Raw genomic sequence first — 18,328 nt, forward strand, 5'->3', positions numbered from 1 at the left:
GCTTCTTTCTTCCCCTAATGGAACGAACACTTTCTCTCAAAACTTGTATGCAATTTCGGAAATGTTCGAAGAATGAGAGGATTGTGAGAGTTGGGGTCTCTCTCTGAGTCTTTATTGAACGGGGTTCATCTGAGAGAGAGAGAGAAATTTAAACAGAGAGACCCCAAGCGGTGTGTTTTGGGGGTTTTGAGGGCTTCTCGGCGATCACGCTTTCGGGCCCGGTTTGTTTGGATGATCGGTTGATGATCGCATAGCTTCGCCGATCGATGATGCAAGAGACTCCAACCGGAGCCACTTGACGAAACGAAAGTGAACGTGTTTCTTGGGGCGCTCGTGGTGGTCGTGAAAAACGAGAGTGAGAGTGAGTTGGGGTTCGCCGTTTTTTGTTTTTGGGGTCCCACATTGCCGGGGGAAGTAAGAGTGAGAGATTTTTTTTTCCGATGGAGGCAGAGTTGGCAAGGCCGCGCCAAGATCGAGCTGTGAAGATGCAAGTTTATAAAAATTTGTTTAACTTTTGATTCACAAATTCAGTAGACCACGATCGGTCCACAAAGGTAGACGTTTTTCTGGTGTTGACCGAGACTTGAAGCATTCCGAGACGGTTCCGTTGCGCGATTGTACCTGCGAAACATACATATTTTTGGACAAGATTTTAGAGATTTCTAGAACGTTTGGGCAAATTGTTCTAACGGGGGTTTCAGTGAACAGAACCTGGATTCTAGCTTTTAAGAAAATCTTGAAGTTTGGTACACCCAAACTTTTGATTTAAGTGCTGAGAAGTTCAAGTGTCATTCGTCGCCATCCGTACAATTAGGGGGAGAGATAATCACGACGAGATAAAACGGATGAAACGTAACCGTCTGTGTGAATCAACCAGAAAATAAAAGAAAAACAGCAGCAACAATACACTTGTCTCTGGAAGAGAAAGGTGCGCGCGCTCGTTCGAAGTTTTGCAACTGGAAGAAGATAGAAATTAAGTACCCCCCAAATAGGTCGGGGGGCTTGCGTTGAAACTTGTGCAGAAAACGTGAGGAAAAAAACCTGGTGATACATCAACAACGAACACCCGCCAAGTGCACCGAAAACAGTGACATAGAGTCAGAAAAGTTGGAAAAAATTTAACCGAAACACGAAAATGATGCCTACATGTCTACATGAGTGATTGAGTCCGGTTGATGATCATCTTTTAAGGTTTTAAGTTTTGTGTTAAAATTATTTTCATTGGTTTTCAGTGGATTAGCGGAGCTGTCTTTAAGTGAATCATTGATAAAAAAGGAGGTCCGGAAGAAGAAATCAGTTCGAAGGTAGAAAGTTTTCAACCGAGAAGAGGTGACAGAAAGTGTCTCAAGAGTGTGTAACTAGAAAGTGTGAGAGTAGTTGCGTAATCGAAACGTCGAGTGTTGAAGTTTGCTTCGGAGCAGCTTGTACATTGGCAAACTGCAGCCAAGAGGAACAGCGTGAAGGATATCCCGCTGCAGGATGAAGCTTTTCGTTGTGGTAAGTTCAACTGGAACCTACAAATTACACATGTAACTTACAAATTTTATTTTAAAGATCCCTGAAGATGGCAAAATTTAACATTGAAACGGTGATTAAATTTGAAATTCCGATTCTGATTTCTGATTCTGAATTCTGATTCTGAATTCTGATTCTGAATTCTGATTCTGAATTCTGATTCTGAATTCTGATTCTGAATTCTGATTCTGAATTCTGATTCTGAATTCTGATTCTGAATTCTGATTCTGAATTCTGATTCTGAATTCTGATTCTGAATTCTGATTCTGAATTCTGATTCTGAATTCTGATTCTGAATTCTGATTCTGAATTCTGATTCTGAATTCTGATTCTGAATTTTGATTCTGAATTCTGATTCTGAATTCTGATTCTGATTCTGAATTCTGATTCTGGATTCATATTCTGAATTCTAATTCTGAATTCTGATTCTGAATTCTGATTCTGAATTCTGATTCTGAATTCTGATTCTGAATTCTCATTCTGAATTCTGATTCTGAATTCGCATTCTGAATTCTGATTCTGAATTCTAATAATTTATTTTTCAACGTTCAACGTTTAACTACGATTTTTTCATTTTAAAATATTTTGCTCAACATAGTTTTTTATCAAAAAATCAAACACAATAAATGAATGAATATGAATAATGAACAATATTTTGAAAATTTGTGACTTAGTTTATGAAAATATATTTTAGTTTTATATTTTTAGTTCTGGACCTAAATTGAAACGTTAATAAAAGTGTCTAGCAGCGTTTCCTGTTTTTGTAAAGGGGGCTTCCATGTAAAATAATCAAACATATGACAAAACTTTAATAAATTTCAAAATAATTCCATTAAGAAACGATGCAGATAAAAGTTTGTACATAGTTAGATGATTGGTTGAGTTGGCAAACAAGTTTTTGTAAAATTAGATATGTTTTTCGATTGAAAGACCCATCTCATTTTTTAAAATCAGCTTTCATCCATACACATACAAATTTATTGCCTGTCAGTCTGTCTGTCTGGCTTTCATACAATTTTTCGCACAACTCGAGTGCTGAACAAGCAAATGAGACCAAATTCGGCATTGGTGGGTATTTGGGTACAAGAAATATCCTTATAATAATATGGATTATATATTTGCAAGAAATTTCGCATGGGTGAGCTATTGGGTACGAGAAATTTTCCATTTGTTGTTGTTATATTGTATGGAATGGAATTGTATGGAAATTGGAAGCACGTGCACTGTCACTTCCAACTGAACTTCCATAACTTTTTACTCTGATGATATTTTTGATCAAAATTCTTGCGTCAGATAGATCAACTATCAGACAATCACACTATTGCACTTTGAATAACAGAAGTGCAAAATGTCCGATTTTCGCAGAATTACTGTATCTCAAGCCACGCAAACTTTAGTTAGCTCAAATTTTGTGAAATAATAGTGTGATAGTTGATCTTTTTTACGCAGAAAATTTGATAGAATTATGTCATCAAAGTTAAAAGTTATGAAAGTTCAAAGCCGAAGTGACAGTGCGCGTGCTTTGCATTTCTAAACAATTTTGAACGGCACTGTATATACACCAATCCTTTTTTTGCTTGACTTATTTATTGTGGTTTAAGTTTATCAAGCAAATGGAAGTAAATTTGGCATGGGAAGGTATTGGGGAACGAGAAATACTTTCATTGTTTGAGCACCCTCATTTCCCCCAGATGGTAGACAGAAAGGTAAGGAAAGGGCTCTCATACTTTTTTTTCAATACTCATATAAGGCGTCTATCCCTTCATTCAGCGGAAAGGCGGGAGAAAAAGGGAGGCTTTTTTACAGTTTTTTTTTTGCATTACATGAAATAACTAATGAGGCCAAAAAACTAAATGACGCTTGTGAGGATATTTAGTCACAGTACGATAAATGTGTCTAAGGAATTTCGGAACCGGCTGCACATTTGACAGAGCGAGCTGAGGGGGATTCCATACAACTAGAACAGAGGTCGGCAACCTTTTGAGTCGAAAGAGCCAAAAACTTCAAATTTTCAAAATTTCAGAGTTTGAAAGAGCCACATTAAAAAAAATGATTGTTTTTGTTTCCATTTTAAAAAAATCAAATATGTGAATGATCAATGAATATGAGTGTTCGACCCATTAGAGCTTTTTTTCGAACTCTCGGATTTTTCTTTTAAATTTATTGCTTGTTTCCGTTGACTACATGGGTTCTATTCTGGATTGCCAACTTTTCTAACATGGTTTGATTTCATATCAATTTTAATACGTTGGCATATATCGAATCAAGAAAATTTTTAATCCATTTAAAGCTATGAATACTTTACATGGTGTTAAGTGAAAGATTTGAACATATTACAAAAGCAGTATATTTAAAATTTCTTCCGCAAAGAATAGCTTCTAAAAGACAAAGTAAAGTGAAAAAATGTTTCTAAAAATTATCAAGCTTTTTTTATGACATTTCCCAGATTAAGCTAATCCTTTCCAGAATTCAGTAGCTTGAGGTAGAATTCAACTAAAATTTATGGCACAGGTGATTGGTTGAATGGAAAATTAAATTCAATACATTATACATTATTCAGCAGTGCTTGCCAAGGCTTAGATTACTTGAAAAAATATCTGTGGTTCGACCAGTATAAATCTGTAATAATGTGATTTTAACTGGCACTTTCAGTTCAAAGTTCAAAACTAAAATTTTAAAGATTCTTAAGGTTTTAAAGGTTCAGAACTAAAATTAATAACAATAAATCAACGGTGATTAGTTCTCAAACGAAAATGGGAAAAAATATGTTCGTTACTTCGTTGAACATTTGTGTGCTTTTGGTAAATATTGGCTGCAGGCATCGGACTTAAAATTTTGAATGTGTCGATAGGCTCGAAAATTTACTTTTATTTAAAACCACAAACTTTCAATTATAAAGAAGTACTTCGGGATACACGTATTTATCCTGTGATTAAGTTTTGAAATAAATTTTCAGAATTGAAATTTGAATTCATTCTCAATGCTGATTCGAGCTATCATACTTTAGTTTGTAATTCTCAATTCTTAGTTTTGGAATTTTGTATTTGAATTTCGTGTATCTATTCACTTTTTAACCCGTTATTAATTGAGTAGGCATTCCAGTTTTTTTTCTGTACGTATTTAGGCAGGACAAATCCAGGCATTGGGTTTCTAAAGCGGCTTTCAAATTTTATCTCACAATTTCACAAAAATGCATGCGAATTTATTTCGCTGAAACAAGTTGAAAATTTGTAATTTCGTAAAAATTGTAAATAATCATGGAAAAACCGAGCCTTTTTCCTCGATATCCGAATTACGGACCGGACCTGGCATTCCCAATTATTTCTTTGAAAATTTGGGTAATCCCAAATGAGGTAATGAGGTATGTATATTCAGATATATAATAATTATCGGCTGATTAATTCTAATACGATTTTAGACATTTAAACTGATCAATTTTTATGGAGGGTTACGTTGTATGATAATAAAACAGAAGCTGTCTATGCACTATTTTTTTTGTAAATGATAAACTATGATTTTCCTTGGATCCCGAGTCGATGGGTATAGAGAGGGATAGAGAAACAAGAGAGATCATCAGTTGGAAAGATCACATGCGGGATATACATGGTGTTTCGATGTCGAGCTCTGCCGATCAACTGCTGCTCGTGTTGGCCGATTTCATCATGTTTACCGTGGTAAAATTGGCTAACGCGCCGTTGTACTGAAGCAGAGATTGTAGGTTCAAGTCCTGACGGCGAGCTGTTGTATCTTTTTCGAAAAATTCATAATATTTACGGCTTATGTTTTTTCGTTTTTTGATTCCTCTTGTTTCTCCAACTCTTTGAATCACCTACGAAAAATATGATTTTCCTGTTAAGTGAAGCTCAACTTTTGTGTTCGATTGATTGAAAAATATACACACGTTTTAGAAATAAAATTGATTTAAGTTCTGGTTGCTTTAAATAACATCAAAGAAAAATTTTGCATTTACGGTTAATGTTATATTAAATCTAATATCAATGCTGATGATTAAAAAACAGTTGAAGAAAAATTGTAAAATTAGGCTTCAAAACTATTATTTCGCCAGTTGGCCCATTCCGCTTGTTTCTGCAGTGGATGCTATTTAAAAAATTTACTTCTGGACAATAAGTAAATCCGTGTGCCAGGTCACAAGACTCAATTGAGATCGCTTTAGCACTATTTTAAATATTTTTTTGAAAAACATACATAATATTAGCGCAGTGGACTAAAGAGCCGAAGTTTTTTATCAAAAGAGCCGCATGCGACTCTCGAGCCACAGTTTGCCGACCTATGAACTAGAACAGTGGTTTTCAAAGTGGTCCCTACCGCCACCTTGGGGGCGTTGAGAGCTTCTAGGGGGCGGTGAGCTTAACTTTGAAATTTAGGGAGCATTGGAAGGGTTCAGGGGGGCGGTGGGGTCCTTTTTAAATTCACATTTTCACAAATTACGGTACAACTAAGAATTAGAATGACAACTAGTAAGTTCAATTGGAGTGTCCATTTCCCGGCCGTTTTAACGTTCCCGGGAATCGGGAAATCTTAAGATCCAATTCCCGGGAATTCCCGGGATCCCGAGAAAAAGTTAAAAATGAGAATTCATCAGTCCACTGCATACAAAACCATATATGTATGGTATTTTTACATTTGTAATGTAAAACATTTCAAACTATTAATGTTTCAAAATTGCAATCAAAATTACTTTAAGCAACAAAATTCACATTTCAGAAGGTGCCAAGAATATAAGAAATTACCCTACTAATTTGTAAGCGCAGAGGGCGCTATAACACATTGAATAAGTTTTTTTTTGTCAGATGTCTTTTAAAGAAAACCTTTAAAAAATGTTATTTGAACATTTTTTAGCAAAACTCTAGAACGTTATAAAGATATTAGGAAGTAAATTTTAAATTAATTATTTATGCAGTAGACGGTAACACAATAATGGTGTAATATCCGGTTCTTCATTCAAATTAAGGATCAAAAATAAAAAAATATCAGTGTACTAAAAGAAATATAAACTCAAAAGAGTATACCTATCTCAAACCGAAAAAATGGTGCTTGCTAAATTTTGACAAAATTCAGAAAAAAAGTGCAAAATTAATAGAAGTAAGTTTGCTAGACTTCAGGTTATTCATCGAATTTCATAAATGTTCTAATGCTCATTTGTTTCAAAAAGTGTCAATTCATTGCCGATGATTTTGTTACTATCCACAGTTTGCGAAACGGAAGTTCTTAATGATGAGTTTTGTGAAGAGAACAATTCAATTCTTTTCATAAAGTTTTTTTTGGGAATTGTATGGTTGTTTAAATTCGTTGTCGTTTTTCACTTTTAATACTAGGTTTCCTTAGGAAATTAACGTTTTTTTTCAAATTCAAAGTAATAACAATTTTTTTTTAATTGAAATTTAAACCATTGGTATATCACGGTAAACAATTTTGATTCTTTCGAAATCTGACCAAAAATTCTAAGGAAGGTTGAGTATTTTTTTGGAAAAATGCTTTATTTGTTGAGTTCGGGAATTCCCGGGATATTTCAATCGTTTCCCGGGATTCGGGAATTCCCGAAATTTTTCGATTCCCGGGATTTCCCGACCGGGAATTCCCGGGACGAACACTCTAAGTTCAATGCCCAACAATGTAACGACTTTGAAGAACTCTGAAAACCAAATTATAGCTAGGTTGAGGACAAATACCTGTAAACTCACACAGTTGTTAAGCAAGTTTTTGTCTCTGTATGTCACAATCATATATAGATTATTTTTTAATTGTGGAAGATTTCGTATACGATCTGTATATTGATCTGGTTTTGTAAGTTTATTTTGGCCTGAACTAAGAAGCATAAATTTTGGATGGAAATGTGTTCTAGGTCATATGAATTTGATAAATTCTAAAGTTTATACAATGCCTGAAAACTTTTAAAATGTATTCTTTTGAAAAATTGACAATATAATCTTTCGAACAGAATTTGTGAAAGAAGGCGTCGCAGATATGGTCATAGATTTTGGAATAAAAGACGAGAATGCTAACAACTTAAAGGATAATTTATTTTAAGTTCTGATTTGCTGATCTTTAATTAAATCGATAAAGAAATGAAATAAGGCAGTTTTTCATGATCAAACACCAAAGGTTTCCGATTTTTACTAAATTTTCGGGATTAAGTTTTGGGAACCAGACCTGTGAAAAAATAGTATTCAGATTAAGTCCACAATTGCAATAAATAAAAGTTGAAATTTATTTAATCAAGAAATGATACTATTTAAAATACTCATTATCAGTGTGGAGTTTCGGGAAGCAACAATTCCAATTTTTTAATACGTTTTAAACTGTATTAAAATATTTCTGAAAGTTGACAACGGTTTAGAATATATCTTATTGGATACAGAATTAAAATGCTTACGTTTAATGCTTCTCTAAGTTAAACTCCTGGATTCGACCTACAACTCTTCTGCGTGACCTTTCTAACCTCTAAACACGACTTTGTATCAATTACAGCACTATCAGAGAACATGTTATGATGATCACTTTTTGAATACGTTTTTATGATATTTTTAACATTACGAATTCACCTTAAACCAACGATGGTCGTTAACATCAATTGTAGTTTTCTGTTACTTGTGCCTGCGTGCCTTTTAGAATAACTGTGAATTTTAATATTGTGTTTTAATTAAAAGTCACACTCAGCAATATTTATCCTCCTGTTAATTTACTGTTTCCAAATGATTATGTAACGAATTAAATGTAATATTCTCAGAAACTTTGATTCTTAGATTGATCTTTGATTCATTACTTGTTACAAATGGCGCAAAACTTCAAATGTATAGCTTCTATTTTTCTACCTCCTATGATTATTATTATTATTTTACGCGCTGCATTTTCGAACATTATTGATGTTAATTTACCGAAATGTCATAAAACTGCTGTTGAGTTTCGCTGAGATGAGCCGTGTCGACTCCTAGTCGTGACAATCAGGGAACTGAAATGTAGGGAAAAAATTGTCAATGATCACACAAATTGTGCAGCTAATGATCGGATTTGTGGTAATTTGTGACAATTTGTTAAAGAAAATAAGAAGATTTGAGTGCAAATGAGAGGAACCAGTGCTCGGAGAGAGTGACAATGTGCTAATTGTTGCAAATTGTTACAATTTGTGAAGCAGTTGTGGAATATTGATCATTACCATTCCAAATGCAAAGAATTCTCTCTTGATTTCAATCTCTTGTTTATTATGTGATTTACCGAATTATCAGTAAATATTTTGTGGAAAATAAAAGGCAAATTTGATAAGTAAAGAATTATGTTAACCAAAATTTTGAAAGGTAATTTGTTTTTAGATTTTTTGTGTTTTCCAGTTTAAGTATTTGTCCTGAAAAAATAAAAAAAAAAAAAAATAATTTCACTCTTGGTTGTCAATTTTATTTTGTGTTTTGTCTTGCTAAAATTGATGGTTATGCGTTGGCTTTTCGGCCTTCTAAAGTCAATTATAACAGTTTTTAAATGTGCTACATTTTACGTTTCAAATTATACTAAATGAAATTTCAAAAGCTTATGGTTTTGCAACGATACCAATAAGCTTTCTTTCTAAAGATTTTTCAAAAATTCACTCAGGGGGGCGTTGAGCTCAAAAATTAAGCGAAAGGGGGCGGTGGATAAAAATGTTTGAAAACCACTGAATTAGAACTTACATTAAACAAGCAAAAATAGCCTAAGCACTGATTTCAAATTGATAAAAAAAGAGATTGAAAATAACCAATTTTAGATAAGGTTTAGAAACCTGAAGTATGTATTGCAATTTGAGACTCAACTAGCAGCTCCTATTCTTGAGGGATTCATTATTAACAACTTTGGAATATAAACTTGAAATTAATGGACTGATCAAAATTTGAATAATTCCAAAAGATGCAGCAAAAAAACCGAGTCAGTTTGTTAGTATATATATACTGCCGTTCTAAGCAAGATTGTCCCATGTGGAAAAACGTGCAAACGAGAAAAACGCGATTGAAATATCAGCTATATTTCCAATTTTTCTCTCAAACTAAAAATTCACCGACAGTTTTTTCGTAGTGAACAGTTCAAGTTAATCATTTTACAATGTTTTCTGCCACAAAAAAATACATTTCCTACAAAAAAAAACAGCAAATTAGAGCCAAAAATGCTCCGTGTGACACTTTTGCGTAGAATCAGAACGCATGCCGATGCTAGTTCTACGAAAAACTGTCACACGGCTACAGTTTTTCTATCATTTTAAAAGCTTGCGTAGTTTATTTTTTTCCCCAAAATTCATGTTAAACCGTAATTTGAGAAATACGTTCCTCTTTGTTTATAAAAATGTATAGTTGAGTATGGATCTTGTAAGTAGTGCCTACCGAAAAGTATTTAGCGAAAATTTCTCTGAATAAAACACTCAAGGCTTCTCGCTCCTCATCTGCCCTCTATTTTAGTGTTCTTTTCAGTGAATTACATCAAATTCAACAGTTTGAACTCATCTTAGGGCAATTTTTTGATAAAATTTGCATTTTTCATAGAATTTTCTCTAGTGTGACATTCTTGCGTAGAACTATCAACATAGAGACAACCACCTTGATGAAAATTTCGTATAAGTTCAGAACAAAGTATACTTGTTTGTGTTTTTATTCGAAAGTTAACACTAAAAGAGACCATTTCCAGCAAAAAAGTGAAAATGACCCAAAAGTCACATGGGACATTTTTGCTTGGAACGGCAGTATAAATATAAAAAAAATCCTAATCAAATAATCATCCTTATATCATTGAAGTTGTTCCTTGACATTCTGGTAACAAAAAGGTTTCGATTCAAAAACATTAAATTCTTTTACTTTTAGATAAAATCTAAAAAGGCTTTATCTCTAGATATAGTTTCTGATCGTTTGATACTGAAGATTTAAGTTATTTAATTCAGAACGCAGAACGTTCTAATAAACCCTAAAAAAGAGATGATCAGTTTTTGTTATATGATCTTTCAGGAATTTCTTCAAAATCTAATACTTATCGAACAGAAAGGGAAAATAAAACTTCTGCAGAATTATTCTCAAACGTCAAAGTTGATCAAGATCTTTAAGAGATTTTTATGTATAACCTTTATTTTGAATATGTTAGATTAAGGTTGCCGAATTGCCCAGATATTTAATACATATTTTGGGAACTGTCCAGCACAGCTCTAGCTCGGATTTCATTGTGTTGTAAGTTTTTTTTATTTATGCCTTTAAAACGAAATTTTTTGAGCAAGTTTTTTTTGAAAAAAATTATGAAAGTTTTTTTGGAGGTCTTGAAAACGAATTAAAATCTGTCGATGAGCTTTGATGAAAAAAAAAATTCAATTGTTTTTCTTGATCTATGTTGAGTAATTTCTGGGTTTAGACAAAATTTGCCCGGATTTTTGGTAAAATTGCCCGGATTTGTCCGGCCCGTAAACGTATTGAAAAAAATCTGCAACCTTATTTTAGATATATTTTAAAGGCATGACAAAAATAAATACTATTATATTAATGTATGTTTTCAATTTTTGAAAATCAACCGTAGCATCTTCGAAACATGAGCTGTTGAATAAAGGATAGCTAATTTTAGTTCAGGCCTCCAAATAAATCAAAACCTGCTCTCACCAAAATTATAATAATAATAATAATACCTCATCACGATTTTATCTGTAATGTAAGGCCGCAACAAGTTTCAATCTTTCATTTGTTTCTTGGAATTAAAACATTACGGGGGGATGATACAAAATTCAGATTTTCAATAAATTGGAGCAAATTGGAATCTGCCAAATCTTGCATGCAACTAACTTGTACCCAATCTACATTGCACGAATAAGAAAAATCTAGTTATTTTTAATCGATAATTTGGCAAAATCTCGAATCCGAAAGATGATACGATTCCCAACTTCTACAGTTTGACTTTTGCTCTTTCAATTATTTGAAATTTCGAAGAATTTATCAATTATTGAAATATTCTTAAAGGTATTCTTAAACTTTATTTATTCCTGGATTTTCGGAAAATTAAGAAGAGGGAATGACGAAAGAAGAATTTGATATTTGTTTTGGTCTTATTAAAAAAAATGAATGTGTAATCCTATTTCAACATTGAACAAGAACAGTTTCAACAGTGACATTTTTTTACGAAGTACTTATTATTGGATAATGAGAGAGAGAGAGAATTTATAATTGTATAATTTAATTTCAGAATAACTTTCATTAAATTTTGAAAATTTCATGGTTAATCCACGAACGAAAGTGCTAAATTGTTTCACGAATACTTTCCCATAGGGCCGCGCAAGCACCATGCTGAAGAAACATTCAATCAATTGGAAAACAAGTTGTCGTATCATGTGAATCTCATATAAAATTATTATTATTCATGCGAATATTCAGTGTTCCCTATGACCTTAAAAGATTTCCACGGAAGCTCTCTTCTTACGTGAAAAGTTAAACAAATCTTCAATATTTTAAAATATACTAATCAAGCAGTAGGTTTCTTGATCATCCCTGACATTTTGTATTTAAATTTCCTGATCAATAATAATTAAAACAAAACCTTCCACAGTGGACCCTACTGTGGCATTCCAAATTACATCACCCAACACCCGACCAAGCGGTCAAACATCGGAAGCAAACACCCTATCACAGATCCGGATCTTGGGGTCCATTTCTGGGAACAAAAGCAAAAAATAAAACACCCAACCCAACCAAGTGCTGTTTCTTCTTTTCCCTCGAAGATCGGTTCCGCTGATGGGCTTTCGTGTCATCTCCAATTTAAATATTTGCCTAACAATCCCACCAACAGAGAGGAGCCGCCAATGACCACTACCTGCTACCTAGTACTGCACTGGCCACGGTGTCCCTCCATTCGGCCATTCCGGAGCTTATTTATCTCTATTATTAATAAGCAAATCTCTGACGACGAGTGTGTGTTTGCCTAGTGCTAGAGAAATGCGTTTTCCGTCTTTATTTAGTGGGTTTCACTTTCTGTGTAAATCTGCCGGGATTTTTCATAATGGCGTGTGTGCGAGTAGATAAATATGTACAAACCTTTCTAATGTTTGCAACGATTTGTTGTCGGCATTTCGAAGGTTTTCGGGAAAACAGTCATAAATGCGTTATCACTTAAGACCTTTCGAAAATGAAGTACTCAACCGTCAAAATCATATTTGCATATACTGTTGGTGACTTTGGGTCGGAAGAGTCCGAAGGCAAAAGAAAGTGATCCGGACCAGTTTTTTTTTGTTCATCTGTCGCTTGTTGTCATTTCTTTCATCATCTTGTGGAACTCGCGCGAAGATCTTCCTCCAGGGGCCGGCTTCGTCGAAGTCCGGTGACGTTTTGGGTGGTTTGGTTTGGCGTTCGGGTCTTCTGTAATATCTATTCCCCAATATCTTCGGAAACCGGTCATCACGGGATGGAATTTGGCTGTTGCGTGATCAACTGGTTTTCCTCCAACAGCAGCAGCAACAGCAGGTGTCCGGCCGATAACGGTCTCTTATTTAGTAGTTTAATAGAAAAGGAAAGCCGGAGGGGGACGAAATGGTTCACATTCAAAGGAAGGTCCTCCTTTACCTGACCAAGTCTGATCTCTGCCGGCGTGATGGGATTGAAGATGGTATTTGAAAAATTACGGTTCGTTTGTTCGTGTCTATTTACTTTTACTTAGCAGCTGACGAAAGTCTTGCTTGACCAAATAGGACACTTACGTAATCGGCTACCTCCTGGTCCTGCTGGGTGATTGATTATGTTATTCAATCCGTTTTGGGCCATGGGAACTTTTAAGTGGTACAAAAGTTGGACTAGATCAGTGACTTGCTAATCAAGTGTGGCCTAAAATGGTAAAAGGGCGTTTTGGTGGGCCGAACTGTGCCATTAGACTCCTTTCTGCACTTCAGTTAAAAAGATAACTTTTCTGATTTTTTTTAATGAAATATCAATAGTTTCAAACATATTTTTTAACAACATTTTTAATGGAATTTTGAATTTTACAACAGCCTTACAAATGATATTGATGTCAAAAATCGTAAAATTTGATTTGAGGAGGCTTCCTGACCAAAAATTTTACAAAGTCACTGGTCGGAGTGATGTCCCCATCAAGTTCAAATTCGTTTTTGCCAATAACTTTGCAGAAAAGTGTTTGATCTGGAAAGATATTTGGAGCTGCGGCCGAAAAACCCCGGTTTTTGTGAAAAACAAGACCATGGACTCCGAAATGTACAAGGAGGAGTGCCTGAAAAATGATTTTTTCCTTTTGTTAGATCTCACAAAGAACCAGTAAAGTTTTTGCTAGATTTAGCTAGCTGTCACTACAGCGAATAGGTACTACAGTGGTATCGGGCCAACTGGTGGATTTTGTCGAAAAGGACGTCAACCCACCCAACTGCCCTCAATTCCGCCCTATCGAAAAATTTTGAGCAATTGTTAATCAGAAGATGAAGAAGAATGGTAGGACGACTCGGGATGCAACAGAGATGAAGAGATTTTGGAACAAAATGGCTGCTGAGGTCAGTGAATAGGGTGTCCAAACTTAGATGAGTGGTTATCGACGAAAAGTACGAAATTTCATCGAAACAACATCGGAATAATTTTTTTTATTATTTTTCCTTAAAAGTGCAGTAAAAACCCTACAATTTGAGCACAAAACATTTTTATTTCGATAACATAGCTCCGAGATAGACCCTTTTTAATGCGTCCAGATTTGTAGTGATCCATGCTTTAATAAGTTATTCGAAAACCGCGAAACGATATATTAGACCATATATTAACGCGATGACTTTCTGGATTAATCCATATTGTTCCGAGGTCTTCGAAAAAACTTTTTAGTGGAGGTTTGATAGCTTAAACTTATTGGCTTATGATATAGCTTAGTTGGCAACGCAGTTGCCTGCAGAGTCGATGTCCGTGAAATCTAGCCCAAGAGTAAAAATCGAACACAGTTGTACCGGATAAGATTTTTAATAACTGTCTGCATACTGTATCGTTTATATAAAGTCAGGGATTACAAAAAAATTCTTTGTAGGGGTGAGCTCACTGCGACCAAAAACATTTACTGCATCTGAACTTGATTAGTTTTTTCTCAATTTTTGATACCTCCTGGTTTTTTCTCAATTTTATGCAAGTTAAAAAAACAGTATTTACCTACCAAAGTGGAGGCAATGTACAGTGCGTTCAAAAAAGAATGAAATCACGTGAGGCAGTGCACTCTATTCCAAATTTCACAAGCTGCCATTTCTGTCTCGGTGGATATTTTTTCAAAAAAATTTCACACAATTTACTTCAACTATCCAACTAACGCTCCATAAATTTTGAGAACTGTACAATGACTGAAAAAATGTACAGCAATTCCGTAAAAAAAGGGAAATTTGAGATTGCTTCGCTAAGGTCTCTGTATCTTTGAAAATTTTCGTTGAAAAAACTTGAAGTTTGGCCAAAAGTTACAAAAATGTTTCATCTAGTAACTGACCAATTTTCATAAAAAATTTTTAACGCGAAAAAAAAGGAGCCAGTTTGGAAATGAGATGCATTCAGAGGTCGGCATTAAAACGCTATTCGCTAGTTAGTCCGCTACATTTTTGTTTTGATATTTATTTTTTAACTTTATTTCTGGAGAACTTACGGCCCAAAAAAACTCCATCACTTTATAGAAAATAACATTTATCAGCATTCCTGCTTGAATAATTCACCTAGTAGTGTTTGTTTATCCTTTTTTTTCAACTGAAATCCCGTAAGAAAATAAATTTGTCGACAAAAAAGTAGCGGACTTATTTAGCGATTAGCGATTTAACGCCAGAGACTAGAAAAAAGCATGTATCAGCATTCTTCCTTGACTGATTACTTGTGGTGGCGTTTGTCTATCTGCTGGTACAAAAGTTTGGTGAAAAAAATAAATGAAAACGATAGTTATCTAACAAAAACGGAGCAGACAAATTAGCGATTAGCGCTTTAATGCCGAACACTGGATGCATTATTGCCCAAAAGGCGATTTCCTTCTTTATTGGACGAACAATTGTATGCAAACAATCGTAATCAATGTTTCAATACAGTTCAAAATAAGAAAACAGAGCTTCAGAAATGGCCCGCAAAAATATTGATAAACAAATTTGATACAAACTTGAAACGAGTATTATATTTGCTCTTGTGTTTGCCTAGCAAACATTTAAGAGGGTATATCGCAGGAACAACAGAATTAATCAAACGAATATACCAGATGAAAAGATTGTATCAAACTTACCAAAATAGCATATAGCTATAAAAGTGGAGGCGATATATCTACAATGACATGATTTTAACGATTCGATTTCCCTTTAAAAAGCAAAATATACGATTTGAAGTAATTTGAATGAAACGAAAAAAAAATTTGAACTCCAGCCTCCGAGATGTCAACTCATCAGTTGAAATGATTCGCGCTATAGCTCTCAAAGATTTTCTGTTCACGAACCGGTCAAAGGAAGAAAGAAGGAAGGATCTCCCATTTATCGTAAATCAGTTCACTCAAATCATAAATGTCGAGTTAGCGTATTCTCAACTATTTGGAAACATATTTACGAATTGACTAAACTGCTATCCGATTAAACTTTTTTGAGCAAAGCTTGTCGTAAATGAATGATAGAAAATCACTCAATACCAACTTGTTTACGATGGTTATTGAAAATGTCTAAATATTCGATTTGGATTATCATTTCTATTACGATTTTATGTTAGCTGGGTGACTTTCAACTCCGTCGAAATATTTTCTTATTCAAAACACAGCAGGAATAAATTCTAACAATTCACATTTCTGGTGATAAATTTTGATTATGTGAAACGATAATCCATGAATATTGATTACGATTCGTTCCATACAAACATTTGTCCAATAAAGAATGAAATCGCCTGTTGGGCGATAAAGCCACTTATTTTCAATATCGGAAGTATTTTTGATCACGTGAACAGATTTTGATGAAACTTGGTCAGGTACTAGATCAAACGTTTTTGCATCTTTTGTCCAAATTTTAAGGTTTTTTACAAAACTTTTCCAAGATACAGTGACTTAAGTAAAACAATTTCAAATTTCCTTTTTTCCGGGAATTGCTGTTCCTTTTTTTCCAGTCATTGTACAGTTCTCAAAGTTTGTGGAGCGTTAGTTGGATAGTTGAAATAAATTGTGTGCAAATTTCGTGAAAAAAATTCAACCGAGACAGAAATGGTAGCTTGTGAAATTTGGATCAGAGTGCGCTGTTTCACGTGATTTCATTCTTTTTTGAACGCACTGTATTGTCAATTGCATGAATTTTTAGACTATTGAGAGAATCTGATTTGACAGGTAACAATTCCGCACTCACTAACACCATCACATTCTTTATATAAACTATCATGTGCTAAAAGTTGAAAAGGGACTATATGAAAAAAGGAGCAATATCAGAGTTCAGTTACTTCATATGATTTCTACCAAAAACTTCATATGATCAACTTTCATACGCACCGTTGCCGTCTTCAACAAACTGCGCAGATTGCCCTATTTAGACCCCCGTGCAAATAATTTGCGCGCAGTAAAATCTGCTCACAGACCTATACATAGACAATGATACATATCGATATTCTCTACATCTTAGGATAAAATTGAATTAAAAACAATTGCGACTGGTGTGTCAGTAAAAATTGTCAGTGAATCCATAATTTTTTGGTTAATTTTTCAGTAATTCGAAAAACGCCCGAATAATGCATGATTTATTTATTCCACTTACATTCTTGTTCCCGAATGTACAGAATGAATTCTGTTTTCTGTTCGTTTCTTTTCATTTGTTGATCGGTCAATTTTCGTTATTAAACTCCTTGGTTTGCTTTCATAATAATTTTCGCCAAAACAATAACGATTATGCCGTTTGGAAATGTGATTCGAAAATCAGAAGCGAGCAACGGCTGATTTGAAAAACTGACACGGGTTGTCTATGTGTGCGTCAGTGCGAAAATATTTCTGCGTGGAAATTATTTGCACAGAAGTCTAAATAGGTGCAATATCCGCAATACATATATAAATTTAATTTCTTTCTAAAGCGACGAAAACTACACAAATTGCTCGTTATCCGACACCTTCTTCGTATCTATCATAGCCTTCAAATGTTTTGCAGTTCTCTGATTGGTCAATATAACTCAATTCCCACCTGATTTTAAGCCATCAGGATTCAGGATTCGATCTTTTCACTATGCAGTTGGAATTGCGATTCGCAACACCATTGTAAACCAAGGTTGCCGAAAAAAAATCTGTGATTTTGAGAAAAAAATTCTTAATTTCTGTGATTTTACCTAAAAATTCTATGATGTTTTTCTGTGATGCAGTTTCCTTTAATTTCATTGGAAATTCATGACAAATTGGGTCTTTTTAACCTTCAAGTTGAAAAAAAAAAATCAATTTACATTGAAAAATTTATTTATTATACTTATATTCAAGGTAAGAAATCTTAATTTTATATTGGCAAAAAAAAATTTTTTTTTTGAAAATCCATTCATAATTCGAAAATTTTGTTAAATCTGTGAATATTTCAAAATTCTGTGTTCTGTGACACAGATTCTGTGATGAAAATTTGCTCGAAATTATATGAAATTACAGATTTTTCTGTGATTTCGGCAACGTTGCTGTAAACGACTTAAGTATTCCTGGAATAATACTCATATTTTGCCCAGCATAAATAAACTTTCATTGAACTTACCTTTACATAATGAAGCCCTTTGGTGTACCAAGATCAGCCAATGAGTCTGATTTTTCAGGATTTTCCTGATTTTTGAAGGTCTATCCTGATAACCTGATAAGCCTAATTTTTTTTTCCCTTTTTTTGGAAATAAGCCTGATT

General features: G+C 34.1%; 1 protein-coding gene across 2 annotated transcripts in view; it reads left to right on the top strand.

Moving 5' to 3' along the window:
- The first annotated feature begins 535 nt into the window (after positions 1-535).
- Positions 536-18,328, top strand: part of LOC129757349 (bromodomain-containing protein 4) — a 169,945-nt gene continuing 152,152 nt past the window's right edge. Inside the window, exons 1-2 of one of the 2 annotated variants that reach the window (XM_055754545.1) lie at positions 536-554; positions 1,233-1,497. In XM_055754545.1, coding sequence (XP_055610520.1) covers positions 1,480-1,497 — 18 coding nt within the window. In that variant the 5' untranslated portion in view covers positions 536-554; positions 1,233-1,479. Of the gene's footprint in view, positions 555-657; positions 929-1,232; positions 1,498-18,328 lie in introns of those variants that run through there. The other variant, XM_055754546.1, reaches the window with a different exon arrangement.

Source organism: Uranotaenia lowii, chromosome 3 (assembly GCF_029784155.1).
Source record: "Uranotaenia lowii strain MFRU-FL chromosome 3, ASM2978415v1, whole genome shotgun sequence".
Lineage (NCBI taxonomy): Eukaryota > Metazoa > Arthropoda > Insecta > Diptera > Culicidae > Uranotaenia > Uranotaenia lowii.